General features: G+C 42.0%; 1 protein-coding gene across 1 annotated transcript; it reads right to left on the bottom strand.

The window, feature by feature from the left end:
- Positions 1-1,155: 1,155 nt before the first annotated feature.
- On the bottom strand, positions 1,156-11,797 carry AMMECR1L (AMMECR1-like). Its single transcript, XM_009878506.1, has 6 exons — positions 11,351-11,797; positions 5,317-5,427; positions 4,714-4,828; positions 3,983-4,073; positions 2,900-2,996; positions 1,156-1,690 (listed from the first exon to the last, which is right to left on the bottom strand). The coding sequence occupies exons 1-6, from the start codon at positions 11,755-11,757 to the stop codon at positions 1,579-1,581; spliced, it is 933 nt and encodes a 310-aa protein (XP_009876808.1). The 5' UTR covers positions 11,758-11,797; the 3' UTR covers positions 1,156-1,578.
- Positions 11,798-13,504: the final 1,707 nt, after the last annotated feature.

Here is a 13,504-nt window from a genome sequence, read left to right as displayed (position 1 = left end):
GCTTCTCTAGAACCAGAAGGAGCAGTAGCATGCGGTTCTGAGCTTTCTCCCAGCCCTATTCCCTGCTACGCCAGGAGAGATTTCAGGCTTGAGACACCAGCCGTTTTTTAAAAGCCACCATTACCACACACAAGTGAGCTTTAAAGATACATGCGACCAAATAGCCATTACTCCACTATGTACTTGTATTTTCTTTCCTGGTCATTGCTGACCCTCCAAAACTTGGAAAACAAAACAAAACAAAAAAACAACTGAAATTATATTTTGAAGTCTGGTGACCTCCTTGAGAGAGTGTCTAACTTAGAGTTTATGTCATCCCTCAATGACGCTGCAGAATAACAACAGGATAACTTACCCTCTTAGACAAGAATATTTCTTGTAATCATCAACGATAGAAGAAATACAGAATGTACACAAGCTTCACTCAGTTTGGGTAATACAGGCTTCCCTGCTCATTGCCTTGATGTGGTAATGACTGAACTGTTTGAGATAACAACTCACCAGTGAAACTACACAGCTCTATTCCATAGGCCTGCTATAAACTGGAATACTCACAGTTCTCAAGATCGATAGTCACACCGGAGAAAGTGGCTGTCCTATCAAAAGGAAGGTCCCCGAGACTGTTAGCTTATATTAAACAAATTTCAGTCACTAGTCTCACTTGTATGACTACAGTCAGTGCCCTGCAAATTCCTCCTCATCCCTAATCCAGTCAGGCTCTGTTAAAGATGTTTGAACGCAAAACAGAGAAGACTGTCCAGGGACACCCAGGTACCTTGTTCTTCGCATACACAGCATGTGCCATGTTGCTCTTACAGGCATAAAGAGCATTCTATTTCATAGCAGGCTACTTCACAAAGCACTGCCTAAAAATCCAGAAAACCGTAAACCAAGAGGGTTTCTAGAGAGTCCAACCTACATTGGGATCTGATAATTAAAGCCTTATAGGTTCATTTAAATAATAGACTCATCTGCAATACCATCCAAAGGTTTTTCACATCTTTAAGTGTTTTCTGTCCGTGAGGATGGGGTGCTATCCAAACGTTCAACCCTCTCCGATACCATAATGTCTGACTGTGATGTGTGGGGACTGCAATCAGCTCTCGGTACACAACAGATACCAGAGGTTAAAAAAAATTAAAAAGAACCTAAAAAATGTTTTATTGGACTCCGTTGCCCAGGCTGCCAGGGGAATGCTCCTACTTGATCTGGGGGGCTTCCATAACGAACAGCTCAAGTATCCAGAGTGTCGGTAACACACAAGAACGGATCAGTCCAAAGTGGCACTTTCACTCCTAGAGGTCTTCTGCACCTCACAACAGTTCGTAGGCATGGAGCCCCAATCCAACTGAACCCTCGCTCGGAGGGAAGGCTGAGATAAGGCTTGGGCCCCTGAAGTTCTGTCACGCTCTCATCCTCCCCCCAGGTCAGCTGGAAGGCAGACTTGGCAACGGAAGCTAGCATCATAAAATGGTGCAGTAATAGAAGTAACTGGACCAGGAAGAGGAGGCATCTGCCCCAATGATGTCGTAGCCATTGGCAGCAACTGGGGAGTGGGACTGGTCATGCAGCCGTGTGTCAGGAGTAATGATTGTAGAGGGGAGGGGCATGAAGGGTGCCATTCTGGAAACAATGCTGTCGGGAAGCCATGTATTCTGCATAACTGATTGTCACCTTCTCACTGCGGTACCTACGGGAACAGCAAGAGGAAAAAAAATAACGTAAATGAACTAGACACAAAAACATTCCTCCCAGATCGCCTCTTGGCTCACAGCCAGAAATGACCACGAGAAGCCCGCTAACTTCAAAACCCACACTGTTTGATAACGCCTCATGCAGTAGTCTGAATAACCCATCTACGCTTGAATTAGCTTCAGTGTCCTAAAAGTCTAGACTTACTCAAGGTAATCATAATCAAAGGGACTTCTGAAGTAGCACACAGGAAACAAATTACCAGTTTGTGTTGCTTTTATCCACTTGCTGTGGAAAGCATGGAAATGTTTGCTGGAAGAAGACTCAGTTTCAGAGACTAAATAACTGGTATTTCACTAATATTTACTTTTGTGATTATCTTCATATTTGAACGGCTAGCAAAAGAAAATGATGGAGAATTTGCTAAAGAGAGGTTTATTATAGCATATATGTAACTTAGTCCATGTCGTACAATCAGAATTCACAAAACGTGAAGTCCCTTCTGAAAGACCAGGGATTTCCAGGTGCTTCTAAAGCATGCTACAAAACAGGTAACTTCGCAGTGGTCGTGATTTTCACTAAGTCCATGATACACCACATTTTAATGAAAACCTTCATCCTGTCCTCTCCTGTTAAAAAAAACCCCTGCATAGCCACCTCATTTCTCCAGAGGTAAGGAATGACCTGATAATTCAGTGTTTCTATACAAAACCAGAATGTCCCAATTTTTACTAACATAAAGGGAGCTGAAATCAATAGGGCAGCTGGGGGGTACCAAAAAGCAAGCAAATTCTGAAAACCAGCCAAATCTGAGTGTGGTTTGGTTTGAAGACAGCTGTCACCTCCAAATAGCTACACCATCCACAGATGAGCACACTGAGAAAAGCAAGTCCATTGAAAAGATACAGAAAAATAACCTTTTTAACTTTCAAAGGTTCTGCTTCTTTAGGTCCTTCATGTGAATGATAATATTGAAACCATTGGCACTTCTCTGAGGAAATGCTAACTTCGATCCTGCATGGACCGAACATATCACGCTGCATTCCACCCACGTTGTATGCCTAACATGTGGCATTTATGATTTTGTCTTTCAGACTACATCTCTCATCTGAAAGAGGCGTGAAGATTTACATCAAGCACAAATACTTCAAATTAGCCACAAAACACTATAACGCAAAATTAAAAGATGACAAACATATCAACGTACCTGGTGAGTTTAATAGTTTTCCTAAAATCATTGGTAATCGGAGCCTTAAAGCCACCTTTCCTGAGTAAGGAGTCTATGGTCTGGATCTGATCCCAGTCTGTTGAAAAACAGAAGCAAAGGAAAGTTCTCAACAGAAAAATGATGTTTCAAAAAGGTAAAAGATGCATTAAAAGGCCTCTAGAAAAGCAAATAACTAAGCAGGAAACTTTGAGCTTTAGAAATACCAGTGTTGAACTGGACATACATGGTCTTATGCATGCACACTATCTGCACATGCCAACCCCTTTTAACTCATATTGGAACTGGTCTAAAAAACAGTAATTCCATTTTTCATATGATGTCTCTTCTTACAAAGGTCTGTGCCTTGCTTTCATTGCAGGGACCCCAAACTGTTTTGTCACGTGCCACTCAAGTTTAGCTTGCTAAGCCTTAAAATAATACGTAGCTCTTTACATAGACAAATTGGGATCAACCTGATGCTCTAGTGATAGCACAGTGCACTGCTATGTGAGAGACCAGAGTTAAAATTCCTACCTTCGTCTTTTGCCCCAGAGCCAGGAGGATGCGACACCACTCCACTCTGCTAGGTGGAGGAAAGGAGGCAATATTTTGAGCAGTTACCATGGTGACCGCTACTATATTTGAGTGGGAAGTGTGCTCCAGAGGGGCCCTGTTTCCTGCCCTCATCTGGAGGATGCTACTTTAGCAAGAATGAGGAGGAAAGGGACTCTCCTGTTGGTGCTGTGCAGCCTGAAGTTATCCTAGTTGGTGGGAGAAACATAGAAGAGGAAAGATGCAATGCTGAATGAAGCTGGAAGATCCATACTTTGAGATCCTCTATTTCTTAAGCCCTAAAGCATTTTTACACTAAGATACAACCGTGCACAGATGTGGGATGACAGAAAGGCCAGATGAAAGCCCAGCAGCAGCTGTATCAGGTGTCAGTTATCCAGATTAAGCCTGGTGGCTCCATGGCACTACTACGAGGATAGCATTGCAATCCAAACCCAAAATCCGTATATATATGTTACCCAATTCTGTGACACAATGTATTGAGATGTTTGGCTGCCATCTCAAACCCACCTTGTTCCTTAGCAACCTCAGGTAAATACGTGGCTGTGCGTTTGACACCTTTCTCATTGATGAACTCTATTCTGATCCCATGGATCCCAACCTATAGATGGAAATGAATAGCCAAATAAGAGGTGTTTGCTAGCACTGAGCCCGTGATCGAGTTGTCATTCCCACAACACTGTGTGTCTCTCTCTATGGCCAGTTTGGCTTTTGCCTGCATAAGGACATTCTCTTCCCCACTCTCTGTCCTTGCCAGGCAGGTCTCACAAGCAGCTCTCTGAGCAGCGTAAAAAAACCTCTGCCACCTTTCCCAGATGAGCCTAACGAGCCTCCCTGCCACTTCTCCTGGAATAAGTCTTGTCAGAAATCTGACAGTTTTCCATCTCTCATGTTGGGCAAGACAGACAAGATCCTTACAGAAGAGTCATGCCTAAAATAGCCCAGAATCAAAACACTCTCCAGGTTTTCATATGTGTATCTAGCGCCACCTCCTACTGGGCCAAATCTCTAAAACACTTTCATGTCTCTCCTATTCCCATTCAGATCCCCTCCCAACCAAAAGCACACTGCTAGCACGTTCTCTTCCTCCCCCTCTAGTTTTCCGGACCCCATTCTTCTATCACCAATTTCTTCTATCCCCATACACCCCCCCGTAACGAAGGAGACACATCACCATGTACTAACCCGCACCCGAACGGAACGAGAGAGTGATGCAGAGTTCCAAATGCACCTGTTCTCACCTCCCAGTCCAGGTAGTCACTGGCATCCTCAAAGTTAGTGAGGAGGGAGACAGAGCAGAAGAGTTTGGGCAGCTCCTCGCGGGTCAGGGGGGGGAATCGGCTGTCCTTAAGTGCACTAAAGGAGAGAGGAAATATATTGCCTAATACAAGCACCAAACTCAAGCGTCAGATGCTTGACTGTTCCCCTTTGGATCATGCCTCTGTGAAACATGTTTCTCTTTGCTGCTGCAGAGAAAGTGATTTGTGTCTGTTCCTAAGCTAATGAACTGTAATACGCAAACACCAGTGCAAGCTTTCTGATGCTGTCCCTCCACTTACTGCAGCTGGAGAGAAATTCAGTGCTATCTAAGATGTCAAAACTGTTAGTATGCAAGATAAATTTGACATTCGCCTTGAAATGTAAACAAAAATTCACTTATTGTAAAGATATTCCACTAAACCCTGATATATTGCCTCGCCCTAACTATCATACATATCTCAGGTTATTTTACTGTGAAGCGTATTAATTTGAACTACGCCGACCCAATAGCTAAATCTTGAATCCTTATAGATGTTCAGCAAATTAAACTAGCTTCAGATTGATTCCACTTTCAACATAATTACCTGGTTAATGTGTATTCCCTGAGTCCTGAGTGAAGATTCATGGCTGAAAAGGTCCCAATGCAGCCACGAAGCCGCTTGTCTCGCCCCGTCTTCCACGTCACAAAGAGTGGACTGAAAAGGCAAAAAAAGAGAAATATTCCAGCCTCTAGAGATAATTGGTTGCGAAGGGGCGACCAACAAGGTGTAAAAGAGAATGTATGTGCGCATTTGCTTTCTCTCCCTCTAATAAACCCCAACAGGCATGTTTTCTCACCTACTATCTAGCAATAATGAAAACCCACAGCCCCAAATGCCAAAACCCAACACCTCCCCCTACCTTTTTGGCATACTCCTTTCTCTCCACCACTACTCTGCAAGTTCTCCACCGACACTTTCCTGGCCAGACTCTGCACTGTCTTCTAATGAGCAACATGGTTATTTGACCCTACTGATTACCTCTGTGAGCAATGGCCTCACTTAGTAGCATCCGCTAGTTTACATGACAGCCCATCGAAAATGTAATATGTGAAGCAAATAAGATTACTTATTTATAGCACCATTGAACCTGAAAGATGCTCAAGCATTCTGCAAATCATCTATAATTCAGATTTGCAATAAAAGCTTTTTCCCCCCTCCCACTCAAAGGGATAAAAAGCAAGCCTAGGTTGTTTTTTTTCCCCTGTTACTTCCATGAGGATCTGACTTTTGCGTCTGTCCCTAGTGCTCAAACAGTTTATGTTCTCATCTTTTGCTTACTCTACATTTGATTTATATTTACACGTATTCTTTCCTGTTGAACACAGATCTGAATCACTATATTGTTCCTACTCAAACATCACAGAGACTTCCATTTTTCTGTCTACTACAATGAATTTACAGACATAGTAGTAGATTCTGAAATTCAGCAGGCTCATTTCAATCTATTAAACCAGAAGCTGTGATTAAGCCTCAAAGAACAAGAAGTTCAGAACAACAGTATTTGGAAGAGCTCTACAAAGAGATAAACAAGTAAAGATGACTGTGAATATTAAATGCAAAAAGTTCACTTCTGTAGAAGCGAGTGAAATTGCAAAGAGCTGTAGAGAGAAACAGTAAAGAAAGGATAGTAGTGGCTGCAGCTCTGAAAGAATGTCCAGACATCTGGAAAATTTTGCAAGGCCACTGGTGATGCTGATCTAATTATGAAAACAAGATGAATGATCTTATTTTTTCAGATTATAGAGAACCAAATACAGGATGTGGTCACTTCAAGCCCAAGCATAAATGAGAAAGTCATTAGTGAATCCACACATCAGTCTATGGATTTCTATGGAACTTTAAAAGATAAATAGGATAGAAAACATGAAGTATTAAGAAAATAACACTGACAGGATTTCTAAAACATAGAGACTGAATAACTGACTCAACAACAGAGCTCAGACGCTTACTTTCCTCAAACTCTTGAAACTCTTGTAAGCAATGTATCTTTTTAGCAAACATTACAAAAAGTCCTAAGAGATTCGGTTTGGAGAACAAAACCAGCATGGGGTGTGGATGATTTCTCAAACATAGGTAACAGAGCTTCTTATGTTTAAGTAGTTAGAACATAATTTAAACTGTAGTGATGAAGGAATGCCCAGTGATGTTCCTCAGAGCAATAACGGAATTAAAAAACTCTATCACAGCATAAATCCATCATTCAGGATCTAGTTACGAGCTGTGACCAATGGCAGAAGCACTACCCAAAATAGCAAATAGCCAGTTATAGTGATAATTGTGAAGTACTTTGCCCAGAGGAAGTGGAAACATTCTTCCACAACCATCAGCCACCTTAGGGTTGCTTGACCAAGACAGATTTACTGTTCTAGTTTTCCAACGACACTTCAAGGCACTTGCAGGATATTATTCATCTACGCTTTCACCTCGCTACCATATGTGGAAACAGAAAACAGAAACAAAGCGTAAGAAAATACATTAGAAAGCTTACAAAAAAAAGATACTAAACTTACAAAGGAGATTCCTGAGAAATTTTACTGTCACAAGCTCAGTGGAAATTTAGCTTAATCTAATTACTTAGCCCATGTGACACTCACTCCAAACAGAAAAGGGAAGGGAGAAAATGAAAAGCATTACTGACACAATATAAATTTAGGTTCCTTCTCTTCTTTGATTCAAATTACAGGTTCACATTTCCAATTCACCTCTTGCCCCCTCCAAAGGGGGGACGGGGAAAGTTTCCACTGAGCTGTGACACAGCTTTCTCTGTCTATAATAGAAGAGATATTACCAGAAAGGGCAAGATAATTACATTTAGAAGGCTGTCACATTTTAAAATATCTTAAAGCACACATTAAACAGTATTTCACTGTGGTCATAACAACTGAGGCACAAAAAAAAGATATATGATTTTGTAAAAGTATATAAAATTTCACTATTATAAAGTTTTTCACTGTGGAAAAGACATAGTTTCTATATCTGAAGAACAAACGTGCTTAGCAAGCTGCAGGTACAGCTGACAATAAGTCAATTGTTCCACAGTCGCTCCTTGAAAAGTCTATTTCCCAGATGTACTGAGAAAAGTCACAACAATCTTTTGCCTGTGTTCACCCAGAAGCACTTACCGGTACTTTGCAGTCATATCCTCAGCAGATTATGGCAACCACTCCTCCCCCAGCCACAACATCCTACTTAGGTGTGTTTGATGAGGGTGTGCTAGGCTGAGAGGGGAATTTCAGCAACTAAAAAATAGCTTCTCCAATTGCAACTACAAAGGGAATTTTAAAGTAGCGAACTATAGTTTGTTCAAATCAGAATTTAGATCATACTAGGAAAAAACCCATTCAGCACCGATTTTATGATGCAAGTACCTTATTTGTCTTGCATGGCAACTCGAAACTTGCATGGTGTAGTTAAAGTACCAGTTTTAATACCTACTATAAAAAAAAAGTACAAAATTGGAAGAAGTAACCAATTAACTATTTGCATGTCATACACATTCAACACTGTAATGTTTTCAGTAACGTGAATAGCAAAGGGAATATTTTCTTCATTTATCAAGTAAATATGGACATAACTATGAGTCTTGCAATGTCACCTCCTTTACACTGATTTGTGAACGTCACTGCTAACCTGCACATAAGGTTCCCTTACTCCATAGGTATCTACCAACTCCGTAATTCCCATCAAGATTGTTGTCCATGTGCATATCCTCTCAAGCTCCTAATTAGAATCCACAGTGATTTTCAAGTCACAACCCTGTAACTTCTATGTTATTTCCCTGCTTATGCAGAATCCTCACCTTCACAACTAATTATATCTTTACACTGGCGTTCAGCACTGATTTAAAAGATCTGAGAAATCGGTTGGGACAAACCTGTGCATCTTTCTGTTCCTTCCACCAACAGTCTCTTTTCTGTTCGTTCACTGGGACTTCCAGTATATACCTTTGTTTTGTTCAAAGGTCTCTTACATCTACTTTAATTATGTTACAAAAGACAACAATGCAAAATATTTATGTATCTTCACTTTGCTTAATCTTGTATTCGGTAACATTTGGCTTGAAGTTCATTACATTACTGTCTCAAGAGTGACAGATCACCCGTGCGTGCTGCTTTACAAGAGAGCAAAGCCCATGCTTTTCCCTGCAGCACATACAACTGTTTGCTAGAAGCAACAGCGTAATTGCTGAAACATAAGAAAATTCAGGCAGGCATTTGCCTGAAGGAGAAGGAAAGAGAAGAGTTAGTTTTGCTTTGGAGTGCTGATCGAAAAGACTTTTAAATTACCAGCACAGAAAATCCCGATGAAGGATTTTTAACTTTTCGAATTTGGGCCTAAAATTGGAACAGCTGAGATGCTTGAAAGAATGCCCTTTTTAAACTAGTCAACAGAAACAGCAACAAAATCCAGACAGAAATCTCCTTTAACACCAAAATAAAGAATCTGTATAAAATTATCTCTCTTATTGTCTTAAGAACAGAACAACAACAACAAAAAGACCAACTCTGCATTTCAAGTGACAAAATAATAAGCAGACTAATATATCATTTTCTGAAAGGAGCCTACTTAGCTCAGGCACAAAAAAAACCCCACCAGAAATATTTAAGTCTGGAGAGTCCCTGGAATTATTTAATATTCCAGTCCAGACTGTATCTCCATTCACTTGTATTTACAATATTAAACAGCTTAGTCTGCGGTAGCATTTAGAACATGTACCCATAATCCTGCTCAGATAATAACTGCATGGAAGCACAACCTACATCTACATTGACAGCCAATAAGGCGGAGAGACATTCAATACACAGAAAAAGTCCTTGACCTGTTTAAGCCATTGCTCCTTTACATCAATTTAAAAATCATTACCTTAAACTAAGGATGTCAACAACTTTTTCTTTTATCTATTGTTCTGGAGGTGGCCCTGGAGGAGTATCAGAAGGTCTATCTGTCATTGATCTTTCCCATAAAATTCTTCCACCAAACATTTTAACAACGTTAACATTTCCACTCCTACGCATTCAACCTTCAGATAAACATTAGCTAAATCTCACCAAAGCAAAATACCTTCATAAATCCTTCACCTCACTTCTTCTCATACACATCTCCTTTCTTCTTAACCTTGCTATTGTCCTTGCAAGTTAACTCTCCATTTCTCCCCATATTGCTCAACTAGCACCATCTCTGTAACACAGCTTTTCAGTTCCACAACTGGGAAATCTTCAGTTCCCTCTCGCTAAACCCATTAACTTGGACAGCTGAACCCTTGTGAATCTACTTGTCCAGTTCTCACCAGCTCAGTACTTGTTTCAGGATATGCTGGGAATTTGTTTCAACTGCTTACTTTATTCCCTTTTCTTTTGCTTCACCTAAGGAAGTCTCTCCTCTTGTCCCTTCACCAAGTCAGTGCCCAGCATTAGAATCACAGAATCATCCAGGTTGGCAAAGACCCTTGGGATCATTGAGTCCAACCATTAACGCTACTTGCAAGTTCACCCCTAGACCATATCACGCAACACCACATCCAAGCGATGCTTAAACACATCCAGGGATGGCGACTCAACCCCCTCCCTGGGCAGCCTGTTCCAATATCCCACACCCCCTTCCGTGAAGAACTTCTTCCTAGTGTCCAGTCTAAACCTAGCTTGTTTAAGCTTGAAGCCATTCTCTCTAGTTCTGTCACTAATTACCCGAGAAAAGAGACCAGCACCAACCTCTTCACAATGTCCTTTCAGGTAGTTGTAGAGAGTGACGAGGTCTCCCCTCAGCTTCCTCTTCCTCAAACTAAACAGACCTAACTCCTTCAAACGGTCCTCATACGATCTATTCTCCAGTCCCTTGACCAGCTTCGTTGCCCTTCTCTGCACCTGCTCCAGCACCTCGATATCTCTCTTGTACTGAGGTGCCCAGAACTGGACACAGTACTCGAGTTGAGGCCTCACCAGTGCTGTGTACAGGGGGACAATGACCTCCCTACTCCTGCTGGTCACACTATTTCTAATACAGGCCAGGATGCCGTTGGCCTCTTTTGCCACGTAGGCACACTGCTGGCTCATATTCATTCGCTTGTCTATCAGAAGCAGGATCCTCTTCAAAATGACAACATTATTTTACTGTTTCCTGAAAACTCTAATTGCAGATTCACACATTCTTTTAGTACAATTTTATGGGAGGCATAGTGCATTTAATTTTTTACAAAGAAGGGAGCAAACTAACAGAATGTTATCATGAAGTGGGTTTGCACTCCCCGATAAAGCATGCAACATCTCATGCAACACATGACACTGTGAGCTGAAGAAGCACCACACTTCCTCATACTTTGCCTAGCTCTCTTTCTGTAGAGCTAAGCATGTTCACCCTTGAAGGCCACTCTTCAAAGCTCCACTCATCTACACCAACAAACGTAATATTTTTACTCTCTCTTGTGTGCATCACTTTTCGTTTCTGGTAGGCAGAGTAAGCAGCAGAACATCCCCCTTTCTCCCTGCATACCAGTTCTCCCATTCCCTTCATCCCTCCCCAACCAAACCACAGCTCTGGATGCCGGTTTCTCAGCTTTCTTCCCACACATAGTTTTACTCACTAGGGGTCATTGGTAAATCGAGGAAGTCGTGGCTGAGGGAAACCATAGAGATGACAGTAGAGTACATCAAAGCAGTAGCAGCACATCTCTGCTGTCACCACCAGGTTCTTGGTGCTGTTGGCAGTTCCATTGGGCCGAGTAAGTGGGCTCAGAGCTCCTGAAGTGGGATTCATTCGAGTAATTGGGGAATTTCCTGGGCCCAAAGTCAAGTCAGATACGTTCTCCCTTCCATTATTCCCGTCTGTATGCTGGTGGTTCTGAAGAGGACCTGAACTGGAGCCGGGTACAGTTGTGGTCTGATTCCCATGACTGTGCGTTCCACTCCCAGATAATTTGGGCTTCTTTACCCCACAACAGCCAGCTGCCAGCTTGGGCTCAAGTGGAGGAACACAGCGTCTTTTTCCCATCCTGCTTCAAAACTTGCTGCCCGGAGCACTGCAGAACCCTGGCAAGGAGGGAGCGGGAGAAAAAAAAAAGCAACACACAAAATAGTTACAGGTGAAAAAAACAACAGCTGCTTCCTTGCTTCCACTAAGGTGTCAGAGGGGTTTGCTTTTGTAGCAAAAAAAAAGAAAACCTTCACTACACACATGTAAGTACAGAACTAAAGCCAGTTCAGTGGGCAGAATGAGTGTTAAAAGAGCCTGAACACAACATGCACGAAATCACACTTTTAAAGTTATCGGTGAGGCGTACTGAACACTGTAATAGGGAGCTCATCACAAAAATCCCATAACTGGCCTCCCCACAAAGCAAAGGAAACTGCAGGAGAAAAAAGACGAAAAGACTCTGGAGTACAGATAAACCCCACTTGCTGCTTTTCTGGATCACCCATTCCCTCTTGGTCAATGCCTGCACCAATGGCAAATGAGTTACTGAAAAAACGCAAGCATTTCCCTTCCCCATTCTCAAGAGAAGAGTGACAACAACTCCAGAAGACACCTTCAGGGTTGGACTCCCAAGGGTGCTACCCTTGATTCAGCGCTAGCCTAAGCAAGACACCAAGAGAAGCTACAAACTGAACCACCATTTTCTAAACAGACTATTTTCCAGACCCCATGAACTAGAATCTGCATTTACTTTCTAGGATTAAGTAAATCATTAGTGCTCATAAGTAAATGTGTTAGCGTGTTGGCATACAGAGGAGGAGAAGAGCTGAGGACTGTGCAAAGTTTCAACAGAGGGAAGCAGTAATGGCAGGAAACAGATATGATGAAAACCAACTAAAACAGAACAGCACTTTACTTGCAAAGAGAATGCTAGCTCTTGCAGCACAAGAAGTGGTGGAACAAATACAGGGAGGCAAGTCTATGCCGACAAAATGAACAAGGATTAAAGGCAAGGCTCACATGTCAGTGGTAGGAACTTATGTGCAATACCATCATCAACATGAGGGAGGGAAACAGTTCCCCACCTGCGAAACGGGGCTGAAAGCACAGACACATAAGTCATAGAGAACACCATGGGGAAGTCACTCAGCTCTTGGGAGTACTGGCTACTTCTTTAACCACCAGAGCATCCCTCCAGCTCTTCCAGGTATTTAATTGATGGCTGGACTGACAGCACATACGCAGAACGGGGATGTGTGATACGCACTGGGATTCACGGTGTGACAACTCCACTCCTTCTCTGCACGTGCAAAACAACATAAACTTAACCTGAAGTTTCATCAGCTGTTGTAAGAGTCATACAATCCTGAACTGAACCAGAACTGCTATGAGACACGTCTCTCAACACAAAATATATAAACTTGCAGTGCTTACTCTGCTTAGGAATCCTAAGATAAACTGCATAAGGAATGATCTATAAGACATGGTAAAAATGACCCTTTTTCTTTTGATCTCTACCTTTGTAATAAAAAAAATAAATAAATGGGAAAAAGAAAAGTATAACTTCGACAAAGTCACCATGTAATTTTTTCGGTGCCTATGAAAATTTACCTACTGTGGCTCAGTGAAGCTGCCGGGACAGATGAGCCTTTTCAAGTTATCACTGAAGGGTACTCGCGTTTAGCGGGGGAATTATTTATTTACTTGAAACCACAACCCTTCGTTTTGAATTAGAGACGTAGCAGGGGTCTGAAGAGAGATCTTCTCCACCGACCATCCTCTGCAGCCGGGGCCTAACAAAGGCGGCTGCACCGATTGCTGCTCG

Source organism: Apaloderma vittatum, unplaced genomic scaffold (assembly GCF_000703405.1).
Source record: "Apaloderma vittatum isolate BGI_N311 unplaced genomic scaffold, ASM70340v1 scaffold14551, whole genome shotgun sequence".
NCBI classification, from domain to species: Eukaryota; Metazoa; Chordata; class Aves; order Trogoniformes; family Trogonidae; genus Apaloderma; species Apaloderma vittatum.
Note: the sequence above shows the minus strand (reverse complement) of the source record. Positions and strands in the feature narration are given on the sequence as shown.